The sequence below is a fragment of the Dendrobates tinctorius genome, unplaced genomic scaffold, assembly GCF_039654945.1.
Source record: "Dendrobates tinctorius isolate UK_male_01 unplaced genomic scaffold, ASM3965494v1 ptg000116l, whole genome shotgun sequence".
Lineage (NCBI taxonomy): Eukaryota > Metazoa > Chordata > Amphibia > Anura > Dendrobatidae > Dendrobates > Dendrobates tinctorius.
Window position 1 is genome coordinate 16,239,712 of NW_027361784.1, and position 15,235 is coordinate 16,254,946.

A 15,235-nucleotide genomic window follows, 5' to 3' on the forward strand; every position below is an offset into this window, starting at 1 on the left:
ATTAGATTCCTTGGACAACGCTTTAAATTAAATTCATGATTAAAAAGTATTGAAAAATATTTGCCCCCAATATTACTATATCCCTGTATTTGCAGACCTGAAATTCTGAAGGTCATTTCTGTACATACGTTGGTGATGGCATCAGTTACTTAATGGACACGGGAACTTATTGGACACTGGTTTTAGTAAACACACTTTTATTTACCCTGTGGCCTATAGTGGAGATGCTTGGGACTGACGGGGCCTAGTGCGAGATAAGAAATGAGTCGTGGTGGCTGGAAGCGATATGGTAAGGTAGGACTAGAAACTGATGTGGTATAAAGTCAACACTTTCTCAGGCTTATGTGATGAGAATTGCACCGCTGGTTGACACTAATGAGTCATGAAAACAGTATCTTTCATATTGAATGTGGTTATCCACCATAAATAATCACTTCCTTTACTGATGCAGCTGAATTTGCAAACTTCAGAGACATTTCTTTCACAGCATTTGTGACCTATACTTTTTGTCTATTACATAAAATTATTGTTTTGTTGTTTTTTTTTTACATTTGCTTTTTACGGCTACACTCATAACCTATAAAAGAAAAATCACTCGGAGTCGTTATTAACCAGCACTACCACATATAAAAGAGAAAAAGAAAACATCAGGCTGACATCTTGACTAATCATAATTTGGTGACTTCACAGCTTCCAATGCTATAGAATAAAATCATAGGCCTAATAAAAGACATGAGCTAAGCAATAATGATAGAAAGCACATTATAGGCTCCAGTAAAGTCAGAATACTGATGCCGGCCATACATAGCCTAAGTTTATGACTTTGTATCATGACCAGGTAGTAAATGAGATCATGCAGGTTCTGATGAAACAACCCCTTTTCAGAAAGTTTTGGGACATCTGTTAACGAGATTGAGAAGTTACTGCAAAGAGCATCTCATGCACTAGAATAATTGGCCATGAATGGATATCCAATTGGGAAATGGGTCACCAATATCAAGAGTGTTTTAGCATTTGGATCTACAGTGATCAACTGACTGCCAGGGTAGCAACCATTTATGTAATGAGGTGACAACTTATTAAAATAAATGATAGAAAATCTGAGGCTACTGCACATACCAAATCTTACCAAACAGTGTAGACATCAGGAGAGACATTTCCTCCACTATGGTGGTCCGATGGTTAGATTCAGGGCTGTGGAGTCGATAAGCCAAACCTCCAACTCAGACTCCTCAATTTTCCTGACTCTGAATCCACAGCACTGCCTCACTACTAACCATGTAAATAAAGTGCAGCACAGATTCATCGCGACTAAAAGCCGAGATCCCTAGATCAGGAATAGAACAGATATTTATAGAATATTCCCAAATTTTTATGAACTAAATTACAGCACACGAACTACTGTACCGAATTTAGTACTGTATATATTTTATGAGTGGGAGTCAGTCTATTTTATACAGACCCCGATTCCACCAAAATGAACTCCAACTTTGACTCCGACTTCACAGCCCTGGTTACACTACACTACACTGCCACAAATCCTCAGTTCATAGCTGTTAGAAGTCGGATTCCTGGGACTGCACAACAGGAATCCAGACCCGTACATCCAGCGGTCTCCCATTCCCCTCCGACCGCTCAGGGACCTGGTCAGCATTCCCAGCGATCTAGGCGTCCTGCTCAGACTCGCTCTGTGAGTCTGGATGTTGCTGCCACCTCTGGTGCAGCAATGGTAGCGCAACCTGCTCTGCAGGGAACCGCTCCAGAGGCTAAGTCCTCTCGCCGTGCTACTGGGCATGCCTGCAAGATGACCTCTCACTAGAGAGCAGGGATCACATGCTCAGGTCCAGTGTCGGATCTGATTGGTCCTTCCCAGATTACTGGAAGGTCCCGGAAGCGCATGGCTATAAAAAGCCCGCATGGCGGCTCGGCCATGCGCTAGTGTAGACTATTATGCTGTGTGTGAAAGGTGATGGATGCATGTGTCTGGTGACTGACTTATTTGAAACCCCCTTCCCTCTGATATTACGAATGGTGACAGAGTGTTGGTAACAGTCAGTACCAGGTAGTGGCAAGCTTTACCGCACCTTACACTAGCGTCCGGTGTCAGGCTCTCTGGCACCACCGCTTAGCGGCTACAGTTACCGCCGCGCTGCAGTAGCAGCACCTATTGGCGTTCGCGACGCCACACGCTGGCTGGCCTGTGGAGTTAACAGGTCCAGCGTTCCTTTCCCTTTTGTGTTAGGGCAACTCTGTGTCCTAAACAGAGTCTGCCTAAACTACCTCGGGTGATTTTAACCCGAGTGCTCTACTTCGCCATCTAGCGAGTTTGCCATTTTCCAGCTGCGGTCTTTACATCTACCGCACGGTGGACCCCGGGCGGCGAACGCACCTATTATTTATATTTGGTGCGTTCCGCCATCCCTAACAATAGCGCAGAACTTAGCCAAGATGTTTTTTTTCCCGACTTTCAAGTTAAATATTTTACGGTAACAGGCAAGCCAAGGCAGATTTTCATTTATTCTTCATCTAGTTGGCATGGCTGGTGGACAGATCGTTGTAAACGCACCTGACATTTAAGGTACATAAAAATACTTATAGTGATAAAATATCAATTTTCAGAATTTTTGTTGAAACAGGTTCTTAAATATTACTAGATGAATGCGTTTTGTCCTTAACATCTGATTATTTTTCAAAATAACAGCTCGTTAAGTAAAGTAAAAGACAAATCCAACTTTTTCCAAGGTTTTGGGGTGTTGACAAGAGGGAGCAGCTTTGATTAATGATGATCACATAGTTAACTAGTTGTATTCCATATTCCATGATGCAAAAACTATAAAATTAGTTACAGAAGAAATGAAAATGATTTTAAATTACTGAGGAAGATTTTAAACCCACTTAAAAAGATGCCACATTGTAACATCAGATATCAGCGAGCCGGTGAAACAGATCTGTGTTTTGTCTTGCATAAAACAAAGTAAATTCTTTTCAGGTGTCTCCGGTGTGCAAATTCAAAACCTCCAAAATTGGAAAGATATTTCTAATAAGACCAGATACACCATGGAAAGTAACTGAACAGGTGGTGCTTTTTGATATTAGATTTTAGCTTTTCTTACATCTTTGATCTTCATCCTCTGTTCTTATGCCAAATTGAACAGGATTTGATTTTTGTTATCTAATACGAATTATAAAGGTCTTAATTATCATTTCAAAATGTCCTCCTTCACTCGGGTTTAAACACTCAAAACAAAATTCAAGAGACTGGCAACACATCTCTCTTTAATAATAGCAACCTCGGAAAAGGCAAAAACATGGGCTGATGAGAATCATAACTGTTTCTACATCTATGTAGCACTACATGAGGAGCAAAAGCGTTAAGCAAAAAAAGTTACAGGGTCCTGTTCCCGCGGCCACACAAGCACTCAGTGGCCAACAAGCCAGAGACATGGGTAGTGTCTCCTTCTTGACTGCCTTCTTGGCACGTCTTCTCATTTGTAGGCCCAATGGGACATCATCGTTGTAGCATGATACAAGCATGTCTTTGCAATGGGCCTACATAGAAGAGGCACCAAGGATGATGGCATATAGGAAGAATTTTGCAAGGCTCTGGTCGGATGGTCTAGACTATCATGGACTGCTGTAGGGTCCTGCAAATGTTTTTGCTCAACTTTAAGTAACAGGAAAAATGAATATCCTATCCTCAGAGAATGACCTACTTCATATTTGTATGACCACACTCTCTGAAGAGCACAATATACACCAACTCTTACCTAATCTAATGTTCAAGAACTGACTTAGTAAAATAGAGATTTCCCCTTTATTCTTCATTTGAAAGACCAATTGGATTGAAAGCTTTTTTTTTTGGATTGCTAGTGCTACCATTGACACAAACAATTGTGATGAAGAATAATGATAAATTAAGTAGTGTAAAGGGAGAACAAGAACAAACATTAAAGTAGGTACTGAATGCCATTGATATTGCTTGGCAAATAGCTACATAAAATTTCCATGCAAATTTCGACACATTCCAATAAGAAGTTCTCCACGTACCTTCAGATAACAACATGACAGACATACGTCCTTCTGTATTTGGTACATTTCATCTCTTTATTCTCAAGATTTTCAAACACTAATTAAATTACACTCATTTCCCTTCTCATGTTATTACATAGGAGGTATATATACACACCTCACCGATTACCTGCATTTACTGCGGATTCAATCTCATGATAAAGCAAACTTAATCATTTCCAAAATGTGCACTGACTTGAACACCATTAAAGGACCACATACTAAACTTTAATATAAGTAGCATCATAAAAATCACCTCTAATCACACTATTCATTTTCTTCTGACTAACTCCAGGATTACCGATGACAATATTAAAATAATAGTCCGTAGAAAAAAAAGTAGTGATAGATTAATTTAGTCTAGTACACTATGCTCCTTAAAAAAAAATGTAATAGACAATTATCCATTAATTGGGCTGTCCAATCAGCAAAGTTAGGTCACTAAACATGGGTGGTAAATCAACAGCCGCGGAGACACCATCACATGTTTCTCAACGCAAGCAATGACTAGCCAGGTCTTTCACCGGGAAGGACAAGCACGGGAAGGACAGTCTCCAATGAAGGAAACCACCTATGCCAAAACATGGTATCCATCCACAGACAGCTGTTTCGGGGTATTGCCCCTCATCAGTGTGGAGTAGGAAACTGGCTAGTAGGAGCAATGCCTAGTAAAAGACTGTGAAAATGAGGATGAGTGACTTCATGGAGATCAACATCCAACACTGCGGAGACACCATGGTGTCTCCGCAGTGTTGGATGTTGATCTCCATGAGGTCACTCATCCTCATTTTCATAACCATGGGTGGTAACCGTAACCAAAAACATGGTCGCTAAGGCCACACTCAAGCATTAGTGATTTCTCTCATGCACACAATAAAATTGACCGACTTTCATCAATGTTTGGTCCGTTTATCAGTTTTTACCATGAGCGTTTCATTTTTTTTTGTATACAAGAAGCTTTCTTCATCTTCTGAAACATGGAAATTGGACAGCACACAGATGGCAGCAAGATGCTGTCCAATTTTTTTTTTAAATAAACCCATATACTTACACTGGAAAGTTTGATACGTGACTCAGATAAAACTGGACATGTTTCAGTGTATTGGTGCAGATGAAAGAGTCCCCCAATAATGCATGTGACAAGTCACATAGACCATGATAGAACTCGTACCTATCAGTGAAGAACACAGATATAACTGATTTGTGAAAAGTTTAAGCCTGAATGAGACCGAAGAAAAACAAAAATGTTGGTAGCTGACCTTAAGAACAATTCTTATTCATTTCAAGGTATATGTAAATTTGTCCATACACACTAAATAAATGTCACTTTATCAGGATTCTCAAACAATCTAATGTATTTTGTTCCCTCTAGACTGACTCCAAAATCTGTTTGGACTGCAATGGATCGAGGAAATTTGGGTTTTTGGAAACACCTAATTGTTATTTTTTGTGGGATCCAATCAGCCATTAAAAGTGTCTTGCATCCATTTGTCTCTTTCTTCTTTCAATAAAATACATGTAGAAGCAGAAAAAAAATTGAGATTACTTTCTTGACCTGCACTTGAATGCTGGTACCTTGATACATCATTGGTCTAGTAATCGAAGACATCTAGGATGCCAGCATTCAAGTGCTGACCGGAGATGTTCTCACTGCCCTCGACTCCATTGTCATATAGTACTGATAGGGTTGATGGACCAGGACAGCGAAAACATTATTGTTCATCTGTAATATGGAAGTCATCATATTACCCATCCTAATCCTACCTACCTTCTACTGATGAAAATTGTTAGATAGGTATTGATACCACAGAATTATCCTACTGGCCTCGATTATTTTAGTCAAAAGACTCATCGATACATAATTCAAAGTTCCAAGAACAAACACCATTATAGAACTATGTAAAGACAGATCTAACTTGAAGTTAATGAGCTTCTTTGACAGGGTTCATTAGTTACCATCTATACTTTATAGCTTTACAGTATTTGGGCAGAGGGAAACTACTTGTACATATCCCTTTAGTCTCCAGGGCAGACCCAATAGGAAACAAAGGACACATCGACTGTTAATTAAGGCAAGATTGACATGTTTGGTCAAGTTGAGAAGATTTCCAAGTTGGGATCCTTTCTTGACTATGACTTCCAAATTCCCCATGAACCAGTCACCAGCCAGTATCTGAATAAGTACAAATATAAAGTGCTACTGAGTGCGTGGAAGAGAGAACAGGGGATCGTTCATTAGATTAATAAGGTGAGGGGATAGTCTAAAGAAATATGTTTTCAAGGCATGTTCAAAACTGTGGATATTGGAAATAAACTGGATTGCCTGGGGTAGTACATTCCTGAAAACTGGTGAAGCACGAGAGAAGTCCTGGAGACTAGAGTGTGAGGTTTGGATTATTGAGGATGTTGGTCTTAGGATAGACAAAAATAAGAGATGTATGGTGATGCAGCACTATGGAGAGTCTTGTCAGTGAGTGATAACTTTATATTGGACTCTGTAGTGGATGGGAAACCAGGGCAAAGAATGGCAGCATCAGTGTAGTGATTTGACTGAAATATGATCATGGATGCTCTATTTGGAATATACTGGAGAAGTGAGAGTTTAGTGAGAGGGAGACCAATTAGCAGAGATTTGCAGTAGTCCAGGCAAGAATGAATCAGAGCATTTTTTCAGAATTAAAGGTAAGGAAAAGTCTATTTCCAGAGATGTTTTTGAGGTGCAGGTGACTAGAGCAAAAAAGTGATATTTAAATATAATACATTTGAAGTTAGTATTCCAAATTGATTGAGAATATTGCATGCAAAAACCATTCACATTACTAACATTTTACAAGATCAATACCTCTTCCCCCAAGTAGAGAAAGAAAAGATAAGAGTTATCTGGCTGAGAGGGTGCAATGCAATTAGTAAATTAAATGTACTGAGCTGAAAATACACTAAACCCATCAACTGATTCAATGCATAGGTAAAAACATATGTCCCATTTTACAACACCCTGCTCGCTCCCACGCCATTCCTTAGAAGCATTGATTATTTTGAAACATTAAAGACATACTTTTAAGACCAATTGAGTAGCAAAGTGCCATCTTCAAACAAGCCATGCCATATAAATCACTCATTAATTCATAGCAAATTAATCCGGAAAAAGATCTCTGCTTCTAAGATGAAGACTTTCTTTAGAATACACTAGCGGGTTTATTGATGCCATAATCAATCAACTTCTCTATTAGGCAAATACAGGGTCCACTCGAATACAGTGAGTAGTTTCAAAGAGTTTCCCCTTAAAGGCTTGATATACCGCTGTCCTAGTTAAACTCATGTGTATATATATATATATATATATATATATATATATATATATATATATATATATATATATATATATATATATATATATATATATATATATATATATTGCAAACGAGAAAAAGAAATAACGAAATTTAGAATTAACTCATAAATGGTTATTGGAGATTTAATAAAAAATATACAGTACTTGAAGCAAGAAAGAAATTATACCCAGATCTAGGTATAAAATCAAATTATAATTGGCAGACACCCAATAGCCTAAATATGTAAACATAACATACGGTAAAAGGTCTACTCCTAGGAAAGTGAATATTTAGGTGCTGGACGAATGGAACCTAGACTATCTTTTATTATATTCGGTTGCTTCTCTACAAGGTCATCAATTTCAGATAGGTATTCTCAGCACCACTCTGCAGCTCTCGGCACCACTCTGCAGCTCTCGGCACCACTCTGCAGCTCTCGGCAGAGGTGGTTGGTGGATGTAAGCAGCTGTACAGCACATTTGTGTCAAATGATTAATGACCCCTGCAAGCCAATTCCTAATCTGTTGCAGTAACCGGCAGGGGCCACTAAACAGTTGCTTTTCAACTCCACAAACTACCTGCATCAGGAAGCAATAACAGTTGCTAAGAACAGCTGATCAGTTGCTTTGCAAACATTTTCTGAAAAAATGTTTATGCCGTGCACACTCCCTTGTTATGTCTTCTCTTTAAAGCATATATGGTTAACTAGATGGTATTTCTTGGTTCTGGAGGTCCAAGTACATACTGTTTAACATTTAGAACCAAAATCTTGGAACATATTAAGGCCCACCGTACAAACAAAAAAAAAAAAGAATCTATGCAAAATTGTCGTTTTACAAAGAATCCCTACAATGCCTGTTGTTGACTAGTTTGCACAGGTGATAACTGAAAGCTATGACAGCACATTAACTTAAGGACCTGTAATGCTTTCTTCCTGTAGGAGCATTTTATAATGTCCATTCTTCCCCGTAACAGCTGGAGATTTGAAAATGGTTTCCCCAGAAGTCAACCCCATTGATAAATAATATGCAGTTCAAAGGAACAAGTTAGTTAATACTTCTAAAGCCAAAGAAGACACACACACCAATTAACTATAGCTTAGGTTCCCCTAGTGTCATCAAAATAGCCCTGACCTTTTGAGGCGTAGACTCCACAAGACCTTTGATATTAGGAATCTTGGACTTATCCTGCTGAAAGAGAGCATTGCCATTAGGGAATACTGCTAACTTGAAGAAGAACACAATGGGTGTCACCAAGGTTTAGGTGAGTGATGCAAGTCAAATTCACATAAACATAAATGCAAAACCCAAGAAGTCCCAGTAGAATATTAACCACACTGCCTCAGCATGTCTTATCTTCTTCCTATAATGTATTATAGTGCCATCTCATCCAATGGTAAGTGACACACAAATCTGGTCCTCCACGTGATGTAAGAGTAAACATGATTCATCAGACCAGGCTGCCTTCTTCCATTTCTCCATGGTTCAGTTCTGATGTTTCTGTACATGCTTTTGACAGTGGACTGAGATCCACCTAAGCGCACTTTACTGTCTCCGGTTATACTACAATCTATGCGAATCTTTGTATCAAAGCTAGCACAACATTTTTCAGAAACTTGCGTTATAGTTTTTCTTCTGTGGGATCAGACCACATGAGTTGGCCTTTGTTCTCTAAACAGCCTTTGGTACCATCACTGGTTCACCGGTTGCCCTTCTTTGAACTACTTTTGAAGGTGCTAACCATAGCCACCCTCAAGACTGCCATTTTGAATATGCTCTAGCTATCACTTAGGCTACATTACTTTTGGCCCTATTAAAATCACTCAGATCCTTATGCTGGCTAATTTTTCCTGCTTCCAACACATCAACTTCCAGACTTGATCACTTGCTTCCTAATATATTCTGCCCCTTGACAAGTGTCATTAACCCAGTCACTGGTGTTTATGTTATACATCCATCCATTATACAATTATAAACCTGAATATCTATTATAACAGACACATTTACACTACAACCCTGTCTGATTCTATACCGTAGATGACATATTACAGTATATGTGTTATGGTCAGTTGTAGAAAAGGTCTGAGATGACATTACTACTTTTTTACATTGCGAATGCCAAAAGACCTTATGTCATCAGGTCAGATCACATTCAGAGCTAAGCTGTTTAACAGTGGGCAGTTATATCCATCAAATTGTATATAAAGACAAAGGAAATGCGAGTGAGTCAGCCAATACTAGGGTATTACATTGAAGGAACTGTACATCATAGAGTCTAAGCTGAAGACTAATTGGCATAAGTAAAGTGGATCCAGGTTTACTCATGCTTTATTCAAGAGCAATGAACTTCCCCACCCAACATACAGATTATTATTCATTTCATAGATGTTCACCACCATCTGATTGATGCTTAGATTGTTTCTTCTTCTGGATTAGTCAACCCCAATTAACATTTTGCTGTTTTGCATAGTGCAATTGCAAATGTCAACTTAAAGGCAATGTAAATCACCAATCACATGTTACCTTTCTTACACATATAGCAGAATTACACTTGTTAAGTCTTAAAGAGAAATTCAGGAATTGCATTAAAGGGAATCTGTCACCCCATTTTAGCCCTATTAGCTGCCGGTACCACCATAAGGGGCTTATCTACAGCATTCTGTAATGCTGTAGATAAACCCCCGATGTAACCTGAAAGATAAGAAAAAAAGAGTTAGATTATACTCACCCGTGCGTCCGGTCCGATGGGTGTCGCGGTCTGGTCCGGCGCCTCTCATCTTTTAGTGATGCCTTCCTCCTCCTTACTTCAGCCGCAGCTTCAGCGCAGGCATACTTTATCTACCCTATTGAGGGCAGAGTAAAGTACTGCAGTGCGCAAGCGCTGGGAAAGGTCAGAGAGTTCCGGCACCTGCGCACTGCAGTACTTTACTCTGCCCTCAACAGGGCATATAAAGTACGCCTGCGCCGGAGCCGCAGTAAGGAGGACGTCATCGTATGAAGATGGGAGGCGCCGGACCGAACGGCGACACCCATCGGACCGGACGCCGGGGTGAGTATAATATAACTTGTTTTTCTTATCTTTCAGGTTACATCGGGGGGGCTTATCTACAGCATTACAGAATGCTGTAGATAAGCCCCTGATGGCGGTGCCGGCAGCTGATAGGGCTAAAATGGTTTGACAGATTCCCTTTAATTACTAAAAGTATATGTGAAAACATATAGGGAACAATCTACTAAAGGGTCCCATCTACGGTAATTTTTCAGTTTGCTACCAGAGACTACATGAAAAAGTTGTGTTTTTTTATCAGTTCACTTGGTACTGGTGCTGTATTTTGCTCTGGTACTGTGTCTGTTAGGTGACCCACAACCATGAGGGCTTTGCTTGGCAGAATAGGTCCTGCTGGGCTCAGAGTCTTTCCCACTGCTGGCACAATGCAACAGTGGCTACAGTGATTAGCACACAGTGCTACACCTAATAAAGCAGTGATACACAAAAAGGCTGCCTCAACTTGGCAGTGGGCTTATACAATTTGATCCAAATTAGCTACGAACCTCACATTCAGTTTTCAAAACTTTGATTAGCTGCAATAGATCAATGTATAATACTCAGATGTGTGGTCCATGTATTTTTTTCCACAGTTATGGTATATATAATTACAAGTATGGGATGTTCCAATTAATTATACCCTTTATAATATAGGCCTTTTTTGAAATTTTACGCAGTTGACCTTACTCTCAACCCATCATATTTTACTGATCTCAGAAAAGTGTCTTATTCTCCATGACTAACACTTTCTGCACATATTTTGGGCAAAGGGACACATGAACAAAAATAGTTATATCGCTTATAGTTTAAAAGAACGATAATGGTTCAGCTCCTTAAAGAGGCCTCTACAGACATGGAGTTCTTGGCTTAAAGTGGCTTGTAGGCTTACATTATCTGGCCAAAAAGATTTTCTGCTGACTTTCCCCTACGTGCTCACACTCAACTCGGCCTAATATACATGTGTTTTCAATGGGAATACTAGAATCATTTGCTGCCTCCCATCCTCCCATTAAAACGAAGGATCAGGCACGGTAAAAATCAAACCTGCGTCTTCTCCATAATATCTGCCATTGGGACACCCTCATTCACATTAGAAACCATCAGTCTAAAAAAATAAAAAATCAGCAAGTTTGGCCATCTTTGATCCAATGCATGTGGGCACCATATTCTTAAAAATAAACTATTCCATATTTATGGGCCACTGTGCTCTACTTTCTTCTACAGTCAAAAAGACAAATGAACGGAGTGGAGGTTGAACATGTGAAGGTTGAGGTTGTGCACCGCTGTTCTATTCAAAACAGGACTGCAGTGAAAAAATTGTTAAAACCTTCCAGAGCCTCATTCTGGGGATTGTTGTGGTCACAGTGGTTGGACATTTGAATCGGCAACTATACCATGGATAGGAGATAACTTGCTTATTTGAGGGAATAACCCTATAACAGAAAATCCTGGGCTGGTATGGCTACAGATTTGACCCAGGTCTTCCAAAAATAGAATTTTTCTAAACTTTACAAAAGAGAAAGACTTATCTTGAATATCTTACATTATGCCATGTTAAAGTGTGCATTCTGACTGCAATATGCTCTAAGGGGTGGACATATCATTGGTGCAACCTGTACAACCACACAAGGGCCCAAGGGTTAATAGCACCACTGCCACAGCAGGTGAAATTGTAAATTATGATGACCTATTGGACAGCAAAGGGCCCATACTTTGTTAATGCACGGGGGCCCTCTTCTTTCTGTGTCCACTCTTGCTCTAATCATTGGTGCAACCTGCACAAGTGGACAAGGGCCCAAGAAGTAAGTAGGCCACTGCCACCGCCAAAGTAGATGGAATTGTACATTATAATGAGATATTGGACTGAAAAGGGCCCATACATTGTTAATGCACAGGGGCCCTCTTCTTTCTGTGTCCACTCCTGCTTTTTCTATCAATCCGAGTATTTCCATATATATACCTGTTTAGGTAACAATATACTATAGCTCTTTGTTTTCTTTTGCTTAGCTTGGAATGATGGGAATGTAAAGAGAAAACCATCCCAAGTGCCAAATGTGGTTATCCCTAATGACGAAAAACAAGGAAGAAAAAGCACAGCAACACATGGGATCTATCAAAGGCTAAATATATGATTAAAATCTTGCGGCTTTTATTTTGTGCTTTGTGCGGCATAACTCCCTCATATGCAATCTCTGGGAAAGTCCTATAATGCATGTGTTACTGCTATTTTTAATGAATTTTGCTTGTAGCTTTGATAAAAGATTTCTAACTCTTTTGCCTTTGATTGTTTATAACAAGATGGGGTGATGCCAAAAGCCCTCACGTTGATCTTTGCCATACAAAAGGAAATTTAATTTAAATCTTGGCCATTTTCCAAAATCATAAAACATATGTTACAGAAAAAAAAATTACATTTATGGGTCGATAAATATTATTCCTATAAGCAGTTACTTTAGTAGCAATGGAGGGGAATGCACAGATTTCCCCCATCATGTAATGATTCTATCTATAATTGCACACATGGCAAACATCATTTCCCTGAGTACCAGTTTAAAACCTGCCATAAAATGACACCATTAAAATAAGAAAGCTGTAAGGAAGGATCTGGAAGTTACCACTATGTGCATAACCATTATCGATGTATTTACTGAAAGGGAAACAGAGAGCAAGAGCTAATCGACCCCAAATGAAAAGACGGATGAAAATGAATCAGCTGTCCTACCGGTCCGCAAATCAAAGGCTCATGTGCCTAATGTTGCATTAGACTACCTGCAACCAGGACTTTCCGGCAGCCTACAGGTCTCTGCATAATACTGATTTCAACCGGCACTGACCTGGTTTTTAGAATGAGGGTTAAAATACTTGTTTTACATGAGACATGGGTTTTCACACGAGACATTAAAGGCTAAACAAAACTCCTGGGTCATTGGGTTTGCCATACAAGATTGGGCACAAATTCAGTAAAGCGAACCTCCACCCTGAGACTAAAATGTGACTATACATTTATCATGTATGGTCAGTCAGACTACCTGGTGCCAACCGTTTGCGTCTTTGAGCCTCCTCTGCTCAGATCTTCAATTCTTTCCTCCAGCTTCCAAGATGCCACCAAAAGTGGCATGAGGAGCACAGTAGTAAGTCTATACCATGCCTTCTCTTCTTTCCTGTACCAACAGCACAGGAAAGGAAGTGGCAATGAAGGCAAGATTTAGGCTGATCACTGCGCTCCCCATGACAATGTGGTGGACATCTTGGAATCAGGAAGAAAGGGACGTTGATGTCAGCAGATTAGGTAGTGGGAGGATAATTGCAGGCATCAAGTGAGGTGAGAAATTTATAGTCATGTTTCATTGCCTAGTGTGGAGAGTCAACAGATTATAACTAGTACAATGCAAAGATCTAAATATTGTGATTTACAATGGTTCTCAACTTCAAGCCTCAAGTGGTCTAACAGGTCATGTATTGGAAATTTTCTTAATGGGATATTCCCATCTAGGATATTTATAGCATAGCCACAGATGTCTGATGTCATAACTATCCATAAAATGCTCTGAATGTTAAATTAACATATAAAAATGGTTGCTTTAGAGGTTTTACACTTTTATTTAACCCTTTGTTACGCAGCTGATCATGTCAGATGAAATACTAGGCTGAATCGGACTGGTATCAGCCTCACCCTTTAGACTTACTCAGAATCATTTGGTTCAAGCTGGTCATAGGCAAGATAGCTGTTGGATGAAGGTTTGTTCAGGTGTCATCTATCCATCCCGACTCCATACGTATGAGCACTTGATCGAACGTTCATGTGTTTTGAATGGGGAAAGAGGAGAAGGCCATTGCCGGACAACTCTTGCATTGGTTTATATCCACTAAAAACAAAAGAATCAGAAGTGAAAATTCCAACTTCCCAATCTTTGCCTTTCCTGCCATCATGTGTCGGGAGACTGGGGAGACCCCAATAAAAACCAGAGGTCAGCCGATACTACCAAGTTGTCATGTTTGGCCAACTTTCATCTAATATGTATGGAGGCCTTTTCTGAAAGGTGACAAAAGAGACCGTAAAAAAGTTATACAAAAAAAAACAGCAAACACTTATTGAATATCCAAAAAGGGATATATGATAAACGAATACAAGTTACAGCCCCAAGATAAATAACAACATACTGAATACTATACATGGTGCAAGCATACAAAAAGAAAATAAAGATGGTAAAGCCCCAGTATTCCATATTTTAGATGCTAAATCAGTGTAAACAAATTATAATTACCGTATTTAAGATTTCTTAAAAATTACAAAGAAGTGCCTATACACCAAATCTGAAAAAAATTAAATCAAATTAAAAAAAAAAAATAAAACAAAAACCTCTTCATGGGTCTTTGATATAATTATTCCACACTTTACCCAGGCAATTAATAATCCACCAGTCTGCTTCCCATCATACATATTTTGTCTCAAACCCCCTTCCTTTATGGAGGAAAATGAATCCTCTCCTAACAACACACTTTTTCTTTACCAGTCTAGAATTTACATTTTTATTAGAAAGGTCAATTCATACGGCAAGACATTATAGCTCAGGGGTATTCAGCTACACTTAACATACACAATGATCATTATCTATAAGGCAGAAAGTAAGAGCCTGACAATAAATTGATTGTTTTCAGTGGCTATCCATATTTCTTCTTTGTAGAGCAAACGCTAATTGAAAACAGCGGTAAAAGGAAAACAGCAGAGCGTGGATGACGAAGAAACGAACCGTATGAGAGAATTCCTGGGGGTTGAACACGGTAATAAA

The 15,235-nt window shown here is 39.3% G+C and overlaps 1 protein-coding gene across 7 annotated transcripts in view; it reads right to left on the reverse strand.

The window, feature by feature from the left end:
* TRPS1 (transcriptional repressor GATA binding 1) overlaps nt 1–15,235 on the reverse strand; it is a 375,172-nt gene that overhangs the window by 293,993 nt on the left and 65,944 nt on the right. Inside the window, exon 3 of one of the 7 annotated variants that reach the window (XM_073590217.1) lies at nt 14,132–14,311. The exons of 5 other annotated variants lie outside the window; for them this stretch is intronic. In XM_073590217.1, coding sequence (XP_073446318.1) covers nt 14,132–14,159 — 28 coding nt within the window. In that variant the 5' untranslated portion in view covers nt 14,160–14,311. Of the gene's footprint in view, nt 1–8,533; nt 8,592–14,131; nt 14,312–15,235 lie in introns of those variants that run through there. One more of the 7 variants, XM_073590221.1, reaches the window with a different exon arrangement.